The sequence below is a fragment of the Stegodyphus dumicola genome, chromosome 9 (genome assembly GCF_044657685.1).
Source record: "Stegodyphus dumicola isolate Sdum_Otavi_A_Nest chromosome 9, ASM4465768v1".
NCBI classification, from domain to species: Eukaryota; Metazoa; Arthropoda; class Arachnida; order Araneae; family Eresidae; genus Stegodyphus; species Stegodyphus dumicola.
In genome coordinates this window covers 67,648,714-67,663,740 of record NC_140776.1, presented here as the reverse complement: position 1 = coordinate 67,663,740, position 15,027 = coordinate 67,648,714, and the positions used below count along the sequence as shown (strand labels likewise).

General features: G+C 33.0%; 1 protein-coding gene across 1 annotated transcript; it reads left to right on the top strand.

Moving 5' to 3' along the window:
- The first annotated feature begins 1,406 nt into the window (after positions 1-1,406).
- On the top strand, positions 1,407-10,238 carry LOC118193708 (uncharacterized). Its single transcript, XM_035364834.2, has 3 exons — positions 1,407-1,546; positions 3,821-4,054; positions 9,756-10,238. The coding sequence occupies exons 1-3, from the start codon at positions 1,505-1,507 to the stop codon at positions 10,011-10,013; spliced, it is 534 nt and encodes a 177-aa protein (XP_035220725.1). The 5' UTR covers positions 1,407-1,504; the 3' UTR covers positions 10,014-10,238.
- Positions 10,239-15,027: the final 4,789 nt, after the last annotated feature.

Genomic DNA, 15,027 nt, shown 5'->3' with positions numbered 1-15,027 from the left:
AAATATATTCTGGGGTGTATATTTCGCGCTTAAAGCTTTTGTCTTCTCTCCAGCACATATTGTTTTTCACTTACTGTTTTTGGTTTGGTTTAGTATCGTGTAGTTGATTGTGACAAAGTACACTAGGGCTAACTGCCTAAGGGCAGAGATATCTTCCGGGAGGACTTTCTAAGGCAAACTGGCTCTTATACACGTTACGCATGGGGAAACCACAAAAACGCCAGCCCGTTCGTCTGGAATTGAACCCAGGTCTAGTGTTTTTTGAATAAGCCCTTATTGATGTTACAGAAAAAAAAAATATGTTTAAGGTATATTTGATTCTGTATAAATCATATCAATAATATTTAGTAGTAATAAGACCCATCAAGGTCGAGTGCGTTAGATCGCTGATCACTGGTTGTTCCAAAGCTGCTCAAATTCCGGTGAGCAGGCTTGGCAAGGGAGTTTCCTTGATTTTCCCGTCTGCAACGTAAATGTAAGTCAGTATCCCTCAGAATGTCTATCATAAAGACAATGGGGAACATTCACACGATGATTTAGCTGTCATTATTATCATAATCGTAATATGTAAGCATCATTTGCTCCTTTCATACCTATGGAACAGAGGTTAAGTTAGTCAGCTAGGGCTGCGTATGTGTGAAAGTGCAGCTGACTGAAAATGCAGCGAAATCATCAGTTCATATTTGCTTTCCTGTGATTGGTCGATTCTTCTACAAAGCTGGCATTACGTTCAACAGTTAGAACATTTAAACAAAACTTTTTACCAGTTTCTGTGATGATAGTAAGATATGGCTGCCTGGTCATGAAGATTTGCTTATGCTACTTGAACATCGCAAATTCCGCTTGTTAAACGCTCCGTTATTCTCCTCATGCAGACAGTCATTCGCGTTTTGCCATAGCTGATTAAACAAACATGCTAACAATCTGTAGGATTCCGATTCCCTTTATTGACTAATCGTATACTAAACTGCATTTTGTTCAATAGTTTTATCATTAAATAATTTATTCCATACACTTTTTATTATTATTATTATTAAGAGAATTTTTTTATTCGTATTTTATATCAAAAAATTTACTTGCACCGTAAATTTGTTTAAACTTATTTAGCGTGTACATTAATTTACATAAAGTAGATATCTGTAAAACTGAAAACTTCTTAATATTTTTCATACAAAGAAAAAATGCGAAGATATCTAAAAACTAGAAATGAACACTTTTTACTTTTATCTAAGTTTTAAGAGTGTAAATTCATACCATTAAATACTTTTGTGATTCTTAAAAATTACAATATTTATTTTAGAAGCAAATGCTAAATTACTGTGTTCGCTAGACAGATTATTTGAATGTCGCAAAGCTACTAAGGATATCTACCTTGTGTTTGGTAGAAAACTGCTAAATTAAGAAGAGGAAGGTACTGTAAACTATATCACGACTTGTTCCTTTCTGGTTTCCTTATAGTTGAATATTTACTTATAAAAATTTTAACTATAGCTGTGTTTTTATCATGAGTGAAGTCGAAAACTACGGTTCTCTCTCTGCTGCTTCCGTAAGTTAATGAAGTTTCATAAATTAGTTGATTCAATTAATATATGTGTTTTTGTCGCATAAATGTTTCTCTCATCAAGTCTACAAACGACTACCCAATGTGAAACTTTATTCTACGAGTTTCGTGCTTACTTTTTCAAAATGTTTAGTAAAAAGGCAAACTAAAATGACATTTGCTGATTTAAGTTCATTTTTTAATACAATGAATTGGATTACAATGTAAAAAAAGCTTTTAATCAACAATCACCTTAATTTTAGCATAGCTTATATTTAATGCTTGTCTAGCCTCTGTTAAGATAATTTGAAACAAAACAGAATCTTAGATGTTATTCGTTTTATAAATATGCTGTGTGCTGCGACTTTTATTTGTGAGCTGACCCATTCAAAAAAAAAAAATTAACGCAGTTTTTTATAATATATGAATATGTGATGCATATTTATTGTACTATTATATTCTATGTGTAATGTGAATTATATGTAAAATGTCTATTTTTAGAAATGCATATACACATTTGGGAAGTTCTTTTTCGTATACAAGAACGTTAAGGAATTTTATTTAGTTTAATCTTCAAATATTAGATAAAGCTGAAAAGAGGTATATTTCTAAACTAGTTCATGCTGAGCAAATTTTGGAAAGAAGCTTGAACTGTTTAAAAAAATCTTGAAATTATTTTTCTGACGGGGCTAAGCGTAAAGAGCGAACCATATAATTCGATCAAAATTGTATTCAGACTCTGTACAGCAAGAAATGTACATTTAGACACTTTTTTTTGTATGAAATATAATTATGAATACTACGTAGTTGAATATTAATAATATGGTAAAGCAGAATATGGACTCAATATGCTTTGGACACTTGAGAAAACTGAAGTTTTTTAACAGCAGGATACTTTAAAAATTCTTGTAATATTTTTTGTAGGCTATTTTAGACTGCAAAATCCCTTATTTTCAATTTGACTATGAAAGTGAGCCAGACAAGTAATTATAAAAGCTGTCTGAAACAGTTGATTGTCAGTCGTTATAAGAATGGATTATTGACATAAAACATGAATGAAAAATTAACCAGCGGTCGTGAGTAGGTGTAATTTAAAATAGTACTAAAACCTAAATCCGTGGAAAATAAAATTCAACTTAAAACCTTCGCAAGAAAATGCATAGGGAAAATCATGTTTAAAGGTCTTGTACCGGAAGAAAGGGAGATAAGCTTAGGTCGTGTAGTCGAAAAACATTTCTGCTAACTAGTAATCTCCCCAAATAGTAAACAATGTTGTCGGAAAGCATACTATTTCAAGACCCAGCTTCTGTAGGAAAATAATCTTAACGCAAGTAAGGTAAATTTTTAAAATATAAATAAAAATTTTTTGAATAAATAAATTTTAAATTGTAAATATTATTACAAATATAAATTTAAATTTGTAAGCATTATATTAAATTTGTAAATAAAGTAATAAAGTTAAGTAATTTTTAACTGAAAACAAATTTCAAAGTTCTTGGTTTTATGTTGTACAGAAAACTTGGTAAAAACAAAATATGACAATTAAACCTAGAAACTTCATGCCTGTGTAAAGTACTGCGATGAATATAAGCTAAGGCTTGAGGCTTCAGGGAAGCTGTACACAAATACCTAATTAAGAAGTATAAATTTATGCATTTTGCACACTTTTAAAAGAAATGCTAAAATGCTCAAAATTTAAACTTATTACATTGATTCTACTGTTATGTAATTGTTGGAGTTCTTAAAATTTTTACCCAAAACAAAGATCTCAATTCCATGGAAAATTTACGGGATTAAGCTTCAACAATAATTAAATAAGAGCAATCCTTCCAATAAATTTGTTTTGGAAGATAAGTTGAAAAAAGCGTAGGAGAATATTGGCTCAAATATCTGATGAAAATTTTTCAAATTATTTCCCGAGAGGCTGTAAGAAGTCTTAACAAAAGCGAGAAGGTAAGGTATATAAGATTTGTTTAAGGTTCTAAATTATGAAAACTTTTGGCTGTTAACTTTTAATGGATTTGGTACCTGAAAAATATTTTTTGAGTATGGGTCAAATTAAGCATGCACATTTGAGTGTGTAGCCAGGGATGTGCTCATGGATATAGTACATGGTACTGAGAGTGTGTTTAACGTGTCACTGTTCATTATTCCTTGGCTAGTGTTCTGTAACTTAAGAATTGTTTGTTTTAGCTTTAAAATTAAAAATTAAGCCACTGATAAATGAATAGAGAATACTAGGACACGAGTGTATATTAACCATTTCTAATATTTTTATAGGAACTGGACCTCCTGGAAAATTTAGCAGAAAGAGAATATGTACTATATAGAAAAAGAAAACTGGAATCTAAACTGTTTCGCAATTGTCTGCTTAGCAGTGTTTTCGTTTTAGTAGCAATCTGCATGCTGGTTTTTCTTGGAATAATGATAGACCATGTGCCATTAATTTGGGAAATCATTGGTTTTTCAACTGGAATTACACTGGTACTTATATGCAGCTGCAGTATTTTTAATGTAAGAAGTAAATATTTAAGTTCTCTTTGATTTCTGCTAAACACTTATCAGATTTTTACCGTTATAGGATAATACGCGCCAAACAATTTTTTATACAAAGATACACGTTCTCAGATTGCATAGATAGTTCTTATCATCTGTAACAATATTATTTTTCTTAAAGTATTTATTCATAGAGAATTTTTAAAATGTGTCATTCTACGAGTGTATTGCTCTTTGTTTAATGAAATACCTAACGTTAGAGATGTATTTCATAGAAAATTTCTGTGTCGTTAACTACATAGTTATGAATTATGAATTCGAATAAGAAATGAGTTTGAAATGTCTCATTTCACAGTTGAAATAGCTCATATCAAAGTAAACTGATGAAGAAAATGGTTTCTTTTTCGTTGCAAGAAACAAGTTCACGCATTCATCATTCCACAGATAATTTTGGCGTGTTTTGCCTGTAGCGAAGAAATCCGAAATGTTTTGTGTTTTATTTTTAAATGCAATTTTTTTATATGCTACACTGTAATCTGAAGTTTTAAGATTCAATTTTTTAAATACGTAAATTCAGTTTATAAAAGGAAAAACTTGTGAGTTTAATAATTAAAATTAAGGCATTTTTCGGTTCATTGAAACTCTTCAACGAGGCATACCATCTGTTAGGCTATATTATTTAGATTTCTAAAATTTTAAGAAGCACGCTTTTGTTTCATGGCAGATACCACCGAAAATTCTTGATTTATTGTTACATAATCGTGACATAGTACAGTATGTTAAAATATGGCTAATATTATGACAAATCGTGTTCTTTTCTTTGTAATATTTGACAGACGTTGTCATTTCTATATGTACTAGTATAATGTACTCGTAGTCACAAAGGGGTATCATCAAACCAATTCCTACCAGAAGACCAACTTTCTTTATTTAGCGAGGCCACTTAACAGAAGTCTCCAAATTTTCAAAATGCGCCAAACTCTGGAAACTGTAGCTAAAGATCAGGTCCTCAGGCAGCCATTAGCGTAAAAATTCAGGTTTAATAATATACTCCCCACTTTCGAGGATAGCAATTTTTTATAGTAAAATTGCCAACAGATTTTATAGATAAGTTTTCTTAAGCTCAATTTTAAAGCACGCATTTGTAGGAATTATCCCTAATAGAAGTAACTAGGACAAAATTTCTGCAGGATTACAATATTTTACCACTAAATTGCTTTAAAAAAATTGAATCTAGTATTCTTGGCCGACAGTCATGAAATTTTTTCCAGAACACAAGAAATAAAAACTCGCTTATAAGTAGTTTTAGTGATCGATGTTCGGGGAAAATATTTATTTAAAACTGTAAAATCTGAGTATATTTTTTGTAATAAGTAATCGCTCATTTTCTTCTTTAAAAAATCGCCAAATTGCGCCGAGGTGGTTGCGCTAATTCCTGAATACCTGGAATTCTACTGACATCTCCTTATCCTGCGATTCCACTTCTTCTTACCTAAATTTTATCGTTCGGCCCGACACCTGTCACCTTTCGGTATGTTTTCTTCCCGTTTAACTAAACAGCTATAGCATCTAAAACCATACAATAAAAAAAATCTGAACTTCTTAAAAATAGCAAGTTTGCTCACATCAAAAGAAATCTCGGAATATTTTCTGTGTCATGTCATCATTCCATTCCATTCCATTGACGGAAGACGCGAGCACTGTACATTTACCATAGGGCGAATCAGTTCAGCACCGCGCCCCCCAAGATCTATAGCAGCCAAAGAGGCCACACGAGAGCCGTCATGTCATCAAGGTAGTTCCTCAATCTTAAATTGTATTTTAAACGTTTGAAATCCTTCTTTTAGGTATTTTAATAAGAGAAGTCCATTAGCATTGGCTCTTTATAACGTTTAGAAGGTAACGTCAGATTCATTTTTTTTAACCTTAATGTTGTATTTAAAGACGAGGCATTTAAAATATCTCATTTATTCATTAATATTATTTAAAGTTAGCTTCCATAATAGACGCAGCATGCTATTAAAAATATAAATAAAAAGATATAAAAAATATTTAGCTTTGTAATAATTGCTGAATTTTTGTGACTAAATGTTTGAATGTTTTCTATGCCCTAATAATTTTTTGAATCGCTGCATATCGATCAGCTCTGAGCAGATTAAGCATGCATCAGTTAAATTTAATGCTTAGTTTTTAGCTTCAAATTTAAAGTAGCTTATTTAGGGTAGAAGATCAGCCGACCTATTGTTTTTATACTTCATTCGTAAATTACTATTCAATAAATAAGCTGCGTAAACAAATCGCCCTACAAATAATTTAATGGAACGGCGGAGGTCAGCCGCTTGTCCCAAATTCATGTATTATACTTCCTAGAAAATACTGGTACTTACGTATTAGCGCATCCATCTTGGAGGAGTCTGTCAATTTTTTACAGAAGAAAAGGTGATTTGATGAATTTTCGGATTACAGCATAGAATGGATATGTTTGTCAGAAGAAATGTTATGCGCATGGTTGCCAGAATCTGATGAGTTCTGAAAATTTGGCTCCTTCTATTAAAGCGATTGCAATAATATAAGTACCAAAATACTTGCAAATTCGTAACCAAAAGATCATATTGATAAAAAAATCTATTATAAACGTAAGCAGGCGTCAAAAATCTTCATGTGCATTTCTTAAATACATGTTTAAATTATGTATTTATGGGATTGTAGAATCTATTTAGAAAATCGGAGGGAAAAAAGTCACATCAAATAAAAGTAAATTCTTATGAGAAAATGGTTGAAACAATTAGAACATATCCTATACTCCACAAACTGATTAAATAAAACTAAATGAAGTTTTAATTCGAAGGCCTCGCCTGGGATTCTCCTCGAAATTTGCGGCAAGCGCAACTCGTTATGTATAATCGTAGAAATGAAGGTAAATCTTGTTTTAACTGCATCACACTTGAGAAAAAATGAAGTAAGGTTTCAAAGTTTCGCGTCCTGCATAGTCTTTTCTTTTTGAAATGCATGCGCAAATTTTTCTTGTTTTTGAACCCAAAAGCTAATAAAAAAATGGCTACCGTGGTCAGAGCATGAAGAGTTTATTTCATTTCTAAAGTAGACAGACCAAAAACATCTTTGCAAAAGAAAAAAAATCAATTCCAATGACTTCCGGGAAGTGGCAGTTTTTTTCACTGAAAGCAAATTCTGAATATGTGGCACTAAAAATGAAAATTGGAGAAAATCTGATCCAGAGCTCGAGGAACAGAAAATCTGATGTTAATTGTAAAAAATATTCGCAGTGGAAAATTGACTCAGGTTATAGGAAAATAGTACCGTAAAATTGTTTGATGCAGAATGCTGAGAAATTTGGGATAAGCAAAATATTAATTATAGCAAGGTAACGTCTCCCAATGATACCACAAATATCGTGAAGCACCTGTGGCAAAATAGCTACATAAAACCCATAATTGCCCGACTTAATCTCGGCGGAATATATAGACAATATAAATTCAAAGGTTGTATTGAGAGAAGAATAGAAAAACATGAATTACGAGGGTACATTATAACTAGACCACTCTATGCGAAAGAAGTTTCTTAAAGAGGTATAAAAGGAAATGATTTAATGTAAACTATTAACTGCTGACTAACGTGAAATTATTTTACTTTTTGATTTGATGTACTCGGACATTTTCTGCTGATTACCCATTTCTTTTTAAGTGATTTTTCGTTACTTTTAATAGCAAAAATACTTTAATTTAGATAAACAGTATTATCGTAAAGACGAAAATAAAAGCTTCATTTATTCTTTTAGACTTTTCTATTAATTCATCTTTGAATAAATATGGTATTTTAACTATCTTTTTGGCTAACAAATGTACAGATTTTCAGTTTCATCTGATTTATTTTGAACTTTGGATTGCATAACAATTATCTGCGTTGTCAGAACCTGTCTAAGGGATGGAATGCTTTTGTAGGGGACGTTTTAAAGGAAGCGACTTGCATTCACGTTAATCATGCCTAAAATATGGAAAACTTTCATTCAGCTAGCCAGTTCGTTGGGATTTGAACCCGGGTGGTATTACTATAGTTTAGCAATTGTACCACTCACTGCTGGAGGGTCGTTTTACAGTTTGAGTGTTAGAAAAATTGTCATAACATATTATTTTACTATCTTAATGCTAGGAACACTAGCTGATAAGACTTTAAAAGTAATAAAATAGATTACACACGCGATTCTTTTTATTTAAAAATGTTCAGTTAAAATAATTATGCCACTTGAAGAAAAAAATTCGAATCGGTCATCTTCGAAATCGATATTTTAATATAAAATTCACACCAGTATAAAATGTTTTAACCATTTTTATTTTACATTGGCATGTTTCTCTTCCACAAATTAAAATTGTAGTTTTATATTTGCAAAATTATTTTTAAAATTTGTCCATAATCTGATGTTTTATCTATGTAGTAGTTTTGGACAAAATATATTAAACTGTGTTCAATTCTACAAATCAATTAAAAAATAAATCTAAACCTATCGCTTAGATTGTTTATTTTTGTTTTATGCAGAAAAATGTGTTAGATACTCGGTTTTATCTCAAAGAATGAACTTTTTTTTCCCGCTTAACGAAGCCATAAAGTTCGCGCGCTTGTCTTGGTTTTAAAACTCCGCTAATGGAAATGGGCCTTTATAGTTTCAAAATGTTATGCATTTACTTTCACCGAGTCTCTGGGACTTGCCAGACAGTAAAACGGAAGCTTTATAAGAAATTCGAAATATTTGCCAAATAATCGGAAAGGCTCCAATTCCTATATGATGAATTTATAAGTCACTAAAGAATGTGTAATGTAGAAGTAAAACTCTGAAAAAGTACAGGCAGACTAAAAGAATGAAAGTAGCAAATTGTGGTTTTGGGAGGGGGGATCAAAGTTACAAAGACGTGTTGCAAGGAGTAACACTGCTCAAATTATCCAAACAGCTACATATCGAGGATGAAACTATCACACGTTTAAGAAGTTATGTTTCAGAAAATTGCTTTACCGCAATAAAAAGTAAAATGAAATCAGTTTCACCCAGATCACAGCAAAAGTTATCTTGGCATCACCCGAAATTCCTGTACTGGCTAGTGCATCGAGAACTACGATTGGCGCGAAGATAACTTATCTGGCCTTTTTACTTATATGTGGTATAAATAATTTTCGCTTTTCACGACGATACGTAAAAGGCTTTCGAAAGGTAACTTCCTTGCCGATACTCATTCTTTCACAGGCACTGTTTCTGTTTCACTAAACTTTCATCACTATTATTTAGTTGACGATCATCTGCATTTTCCTCATTCACGTTCGTTTAAATAATTCAAATTGCTCTATGACAATGGTTTCGATTTATTTAATTATGGAGAAATACTCGAGAACTCTCTGCCTAAGCGAAGGGTTATCTTCGTGGAGCACTTTCAAAAGGAAAATGTCTCGTATACACGTTACATATGGGAAAATCCACTAAAACGCCTATGCAACTAGCTCGTTCCCCGGGATGTGAACACTGGACCGAACTACTACTGTTGAGGGATTTTACCACTCGGCTGCTGTAAATCAAATTTTGATTTTATCCTCGAAAAACCAACAATGTTGAAGTTTATTAACATTTTTTTTTTCAAAATGTATATGCCAAGTGCTTCATTGCTTTAGTGTTTCGTTCAATTATGGAAAAGTTAATATTTTCCTCTTTTTCTTACAGTATGATAGGCGCTTACGAGAACTCAACGAAGATGATGATTCGTTTGAAGAACAAGCTACTAGCAATCCGGAAATCGGAGTTCAAAATCCAAACCCATCAAGCGAAACTGAAGGGCAATTACTGTCATTCCAAAGATCAGGTGTAAAATTCCATGCCCATCGGTTGAAAGTTCCCGGAAATTGGTACGATGAAAATAATAAACGAATTTCTGAGCAATCAAATGCATTAGATGCAGAGACTAAACGATATACTATGTAAAATTGAATAGATTTTATTCTCCTTGAAATATTGTGCATTTTAATCGGATGAATTATTTTCATACTTTAATGCGACTCGAAATCAAAAATTGTTGATTTCAAAATACTTTTAGACTTGTGTATTGAGAAAGTTATTTATACCTGCTGGGTGTACGTTTATGCCTTGAATTTTATATTATCTTCTTTCAATAAAATTATAACTGCACTGAAAAATAGACTCGAGTGCTAATAATTAATGGACGCAGATTCTTCCTATTTATATTTTTTCTTTGTCATCATTCTTTCTTCTAGGCTTTTAAATTTTTCATTAAAATCGTAAAAAAATAAAATGAATAGTTTCATTCTCCTTACCCAAAAAAGAAAAAAAAACTATTTAGTTTCAGAACAATCTGTTAATCTTCAATATATAAAATAAAAAGCGAACCAAATTTTTTAAGCTGAATTATATAACGTGCTCTGCATTCCCTTCAAAGAACCTTCCCTTCACATTCTGTATTTATATAGTGAACAACCGTCTGTACTTTAATTAGTATATACCAAATGAAAGTCATGAACGAAGTGTGATTTTTGGAATTTAGTTCGTCCTTAATGAAGTGGCTTTCTTAAGTCATAAGAAGACATAAGAAGTTTGACTCGTCCGCATAAATTTAGACTAAGAAACATACCTCAAAGTCAAAAATGCCAAGGATAGGAGTGCAACGAAAGACCAAAAGAGAAATATGCATATTTCGTTGAGAAAATATCTTACCGATGCGAGACTAACAATTGGACGTTTTATTATGAAATTTGATGCTTTAAAGTGGTTGAGGTAGATCATTAGATGTAAAAACTTTCACCAAAGCAATAACAGGGTTCAGTAGTTTTAACACAACAACGCATAGTACACTGAAGAAGCAAGACGTTGTCAGGGAAAGGAAACTCTCGGCGGTACTTTCTCCTTGAAACGCGTATGCGTCAAGGAATTTCAGTATATGGATAATCTCCACCTTGAAATTTAACATTTCATGGAGAGATAAGAAAAAAAATTGTTCAAATCTCTAAATGGGCATTGCGGTATCTTATAGGAACTCTCTAATGCACAACATTAAGTTGTAGTAGAAGAGATCTGGATGTCTGAAATATTCCGGCATCCAAAAACTAAAGAGGTTAGATTAGGTTGCTTAATTACAACAAAGCCTCGAGGGCTATCTGCCTAAGGGAAGGGATGCCTTCGTGGAGGACTTTATAAGGCAAACTGGCTCGTATACGCGTTACATATATGGGAAAAACCACGAAAACACCCAAGCAGCCAGCCCGTTCGCGGGATTCGAACCTCGGACCGAACTACCAGTGTTCAGGGACTTTACCGCCTAGCCGCTGCTGGGCACCCAAAAATTAAAGAAGAAACAATATTTAGCTCATAACTTTTAAAACAAGGTATTTACGCAAGATTTAGCCATCTGCAATTTATTTTTTGGTTTGTACATATGACAGTTCTGAATGTTTTGTAAAATATTCTGTAAATTACATGAATAATGAAAAGAGAAATTTGTATACGCATTTAAAGGGCGCATTTTTGTCAGGAATGGATCTGTTTCCATTCAGCTATTTTTAGAAGAAAATTAAAAAAATTTTGAAATTTAATGAGCCCTCTAAAAAAGGCCTATACGGAATATGAATGTGAGCTTGACAATTATTTTCTACATATTATTCATCTGACATTTCAGGTGGAAGCTAAACTTGGGCATGTCTTAGTTGCAGTTCTTTAAATGATTTACAATGGGTGAGACGGCAGCTATCCTTTAGGGAACTCTCATAAAAATATTATAAATGTAACCTTAAATGAATTATATGTACCTTTACGGCATACTCTAATGGAAGGAAGAAAATGCAAGTTTTAGTTTAATGTATTACTCGAAATACACCACTTAAAAATTAGGGGCGGGTAGAAATGGCACTGTCACATGGAGATATTAGTCACATGGAATAATAAAAGGTTGAAAACCATAGATTTAGAGGAACTGCAGCAAATACAAAGAATGTGAAGTTCAGATGTCATTTTTATCAAATAAGAACACTGTCCTTAAGTTTTCGTCCTAAGAATGATGGACCGGTTCTATTGTGTTCTTTCCACTTTTCAGATTACAAAGCAAGTGTAAGAAACAGTCTCTACCCTTATCTGCAAACATTTGTTCTTACCAATGGCAGATTGTGAACAATTACAAATGTAACCCAATCCATAAATCTATACATGGCCGGATGTGGTGGTATTTATTATTGGAGGCACCTAATAGGTGGGCCACTATCGCCTTTCCTATGAAGGGACGGACAGCTACAACCATGCTTTCTCCGGGATTCGAACCCCGGCCCTTCGGCATCACAGTCAGCTTCTCTGACCACTATACCGATTGGACGGCATCTGCAAACATTATTAGCTTTGCTGTATGCTTCATATAAGGTATTTTAACAGCAATACACACCAAAAATGTAAAAATATACAGCAAACAAAAATCAGCGTAAGTTACACTGTTGATCTAAATTCTGGTATAACATGAATAAGGATAAGAAGTATATATGAATCAGCACTATACACTGATTACAAGAAGATTAAATCAAATTTAATTACTTTTTTAACACCCACAGCTTTCTTTAGCCCAAAAGGACTATTAGTCTTCAAATACAGTTTTGCGTTAATTTACTTTATATGTCATTCATTTTTTTTTTTTTCACTTTTCATTCGAATCTCTTGCCTTTCGGCAAATGTAAGATATTTATCTTTCCAACGTTGATGAGCTAAGTACGCAAATAAGTCGGTGTAACACGCTAGTTTTAGGATATGAAATATTCTCGCTGTTTAAGTAGGTATGCCTTCCAGTCGCTAGAAAGCAATGGATGGCGAATTGCAAAGCAGATGTTGTTCCTGCTGATATGAAAGAGGAAAGTGATAATCAGAAAAGTCAGCATATGGTGGACGAAGTGGAACTGTTAGCTTCAAAATCGTTTAAACTGTTTTTTAAGAAACTGGTCTCGTTTTCTATTAGTGAAACTGCAGTTAATTTTAACCATCTTAGACTGTGAGAAACTCGTTTTCATTAGCTGTCGCTAAGTTTATAAAACCGCTGAATTCATTTAGTTTGATTTGAATTCAAGTGCAAACTATTTAACTATACGTGTTTTTCACCATGCTTTTTGCGAACTGAAAATGTTAAAAACTTTCTCTTGGGAATTCGCCCAAGAATGTATTCATACACTTAGATAAATAGCTCTGATGAACCATTAAATAAAGCATGAAATAAAGCAAGAGGGATCATTAAGGTGTGATTGTTTTCCTAGTGGTTTAGGGTGATCAAGAATGGGAACAAAATAAAATGCTGCATTTTCAATCGCCTGCAACCCTCAGAATATGGCGTATAAAAGGATCGTGTTCGCAACAGTGGAGAGTAAAAGATACGTTCATCTATGGTACTCAACTTCATTTGTGACCTCTGCAAAATAATTAGGAATCACTTTAGATAAGAAACTTAAGGAGCAAGCTGAATACGCACTCGCTAAAACTAGCTGTTAACCAGAGAATAGGGGCTCCATTACCTAGCTGACATGATAGGTGATAAGTGACGGTGGACGTGGGCACTGTCCCTTTGCCGTAAAGATTAATCAGTACAGCACCATGTCCACTAGCTGACATGATGCCTGCCTTACACGGATTAAAGCCCCTGCCTCCAGAAGCCATTTATTATCACTAAGGAAAATAAGTTTACAGTGGCATACGAGGCCCACAAGAACATAAGTAACATAGTCATGATATACAGTAATCAGAAGATTTCAAACTTCAGATTTGATACCATAATAGAATAAAAATAATAATACAGTCTATTAACTCCAAAAATAAATCAGTGGCAATAAGGCAATTGCCTACCTACGCTATACAGATCCATGAGCCCATAAATTTGTGACTATTCCACTTATTCTAAATATAAAATATCATAATCAGTTATTGCATTGCCAGCAAAACGATAAATCTCTGTCATAAAAGATATACACAAGAACATAACAGCAAAAACTTATACCAGATCAAGACAATGCTATTAGGTCAAACATGTGACAATTCAAAAGGAAACAAAAATGCAAGCAATGAAACCATATATACAATAACATTTGGTTAAAAATCAATGTTTAACATTAGCCTAGTGAATTAACCTTATCTTCATGCAAGAAAAGTACTGACATGTTTTCGTACATCTAACTTGGCTGGAATTCAACACTTAGAGCAAAATCTCTTTGATAAGTCCAATACTTTCCTACGCCATACCAGATTAAGAAATCGCTCTCAAAACTCGGTGAATAAAATTATATCGTTTCCAAAGCAAGTTTATATAAGAAACATGATCAGTGTGCTATGTAGTGTGGAGTAACAGTATTTTAAATCATTTAAATGTAATTCACTTGCTTTCCAATATATTTTAACAGCTTAAAATGTATACAGGCTTTAGCACTCAAATGGCCCCCATAGGTAACGCTATTATTCGTATTCTACATCAAGCTTTTCTGGAACTTATTCCTTGCTTTATACTGGCTTGCTGGAGACTATGCCACGTTCTATGAAACACGAAGACTGCAGAAAACTTTTGTTCCTGAACAGCTATAAGGATCCTGCAAACCCTTTATCATACAAGCTAGTATGCCTACTGCCAGCACTTAAAAAACTTGTTTAACGAATTATACTTTCTAGACTTAACTTCTATCTGTGTACCACAGCTGTAATTCACCCTCAGCAGTGCGGTTTCTACAGGATACTCTACGGAGGATACATTGCATAAAATTATGGCGACCTTTACTGCCTACAATGTGATATTCGATCGTTATTACTATAGATATTAAAAAGGCATTCAACTCGCTTTGCGGGCCTGATGTGATCAGCACTTTTGGCTTTGTTTCATGCCTAGGCACCATAACCATGATCCCATAAGAAGCTATCTGCAAGATCGAAGAGTACAAATTACGCTGGAGAACACTATTGTAAAGAAATCTATGTTATG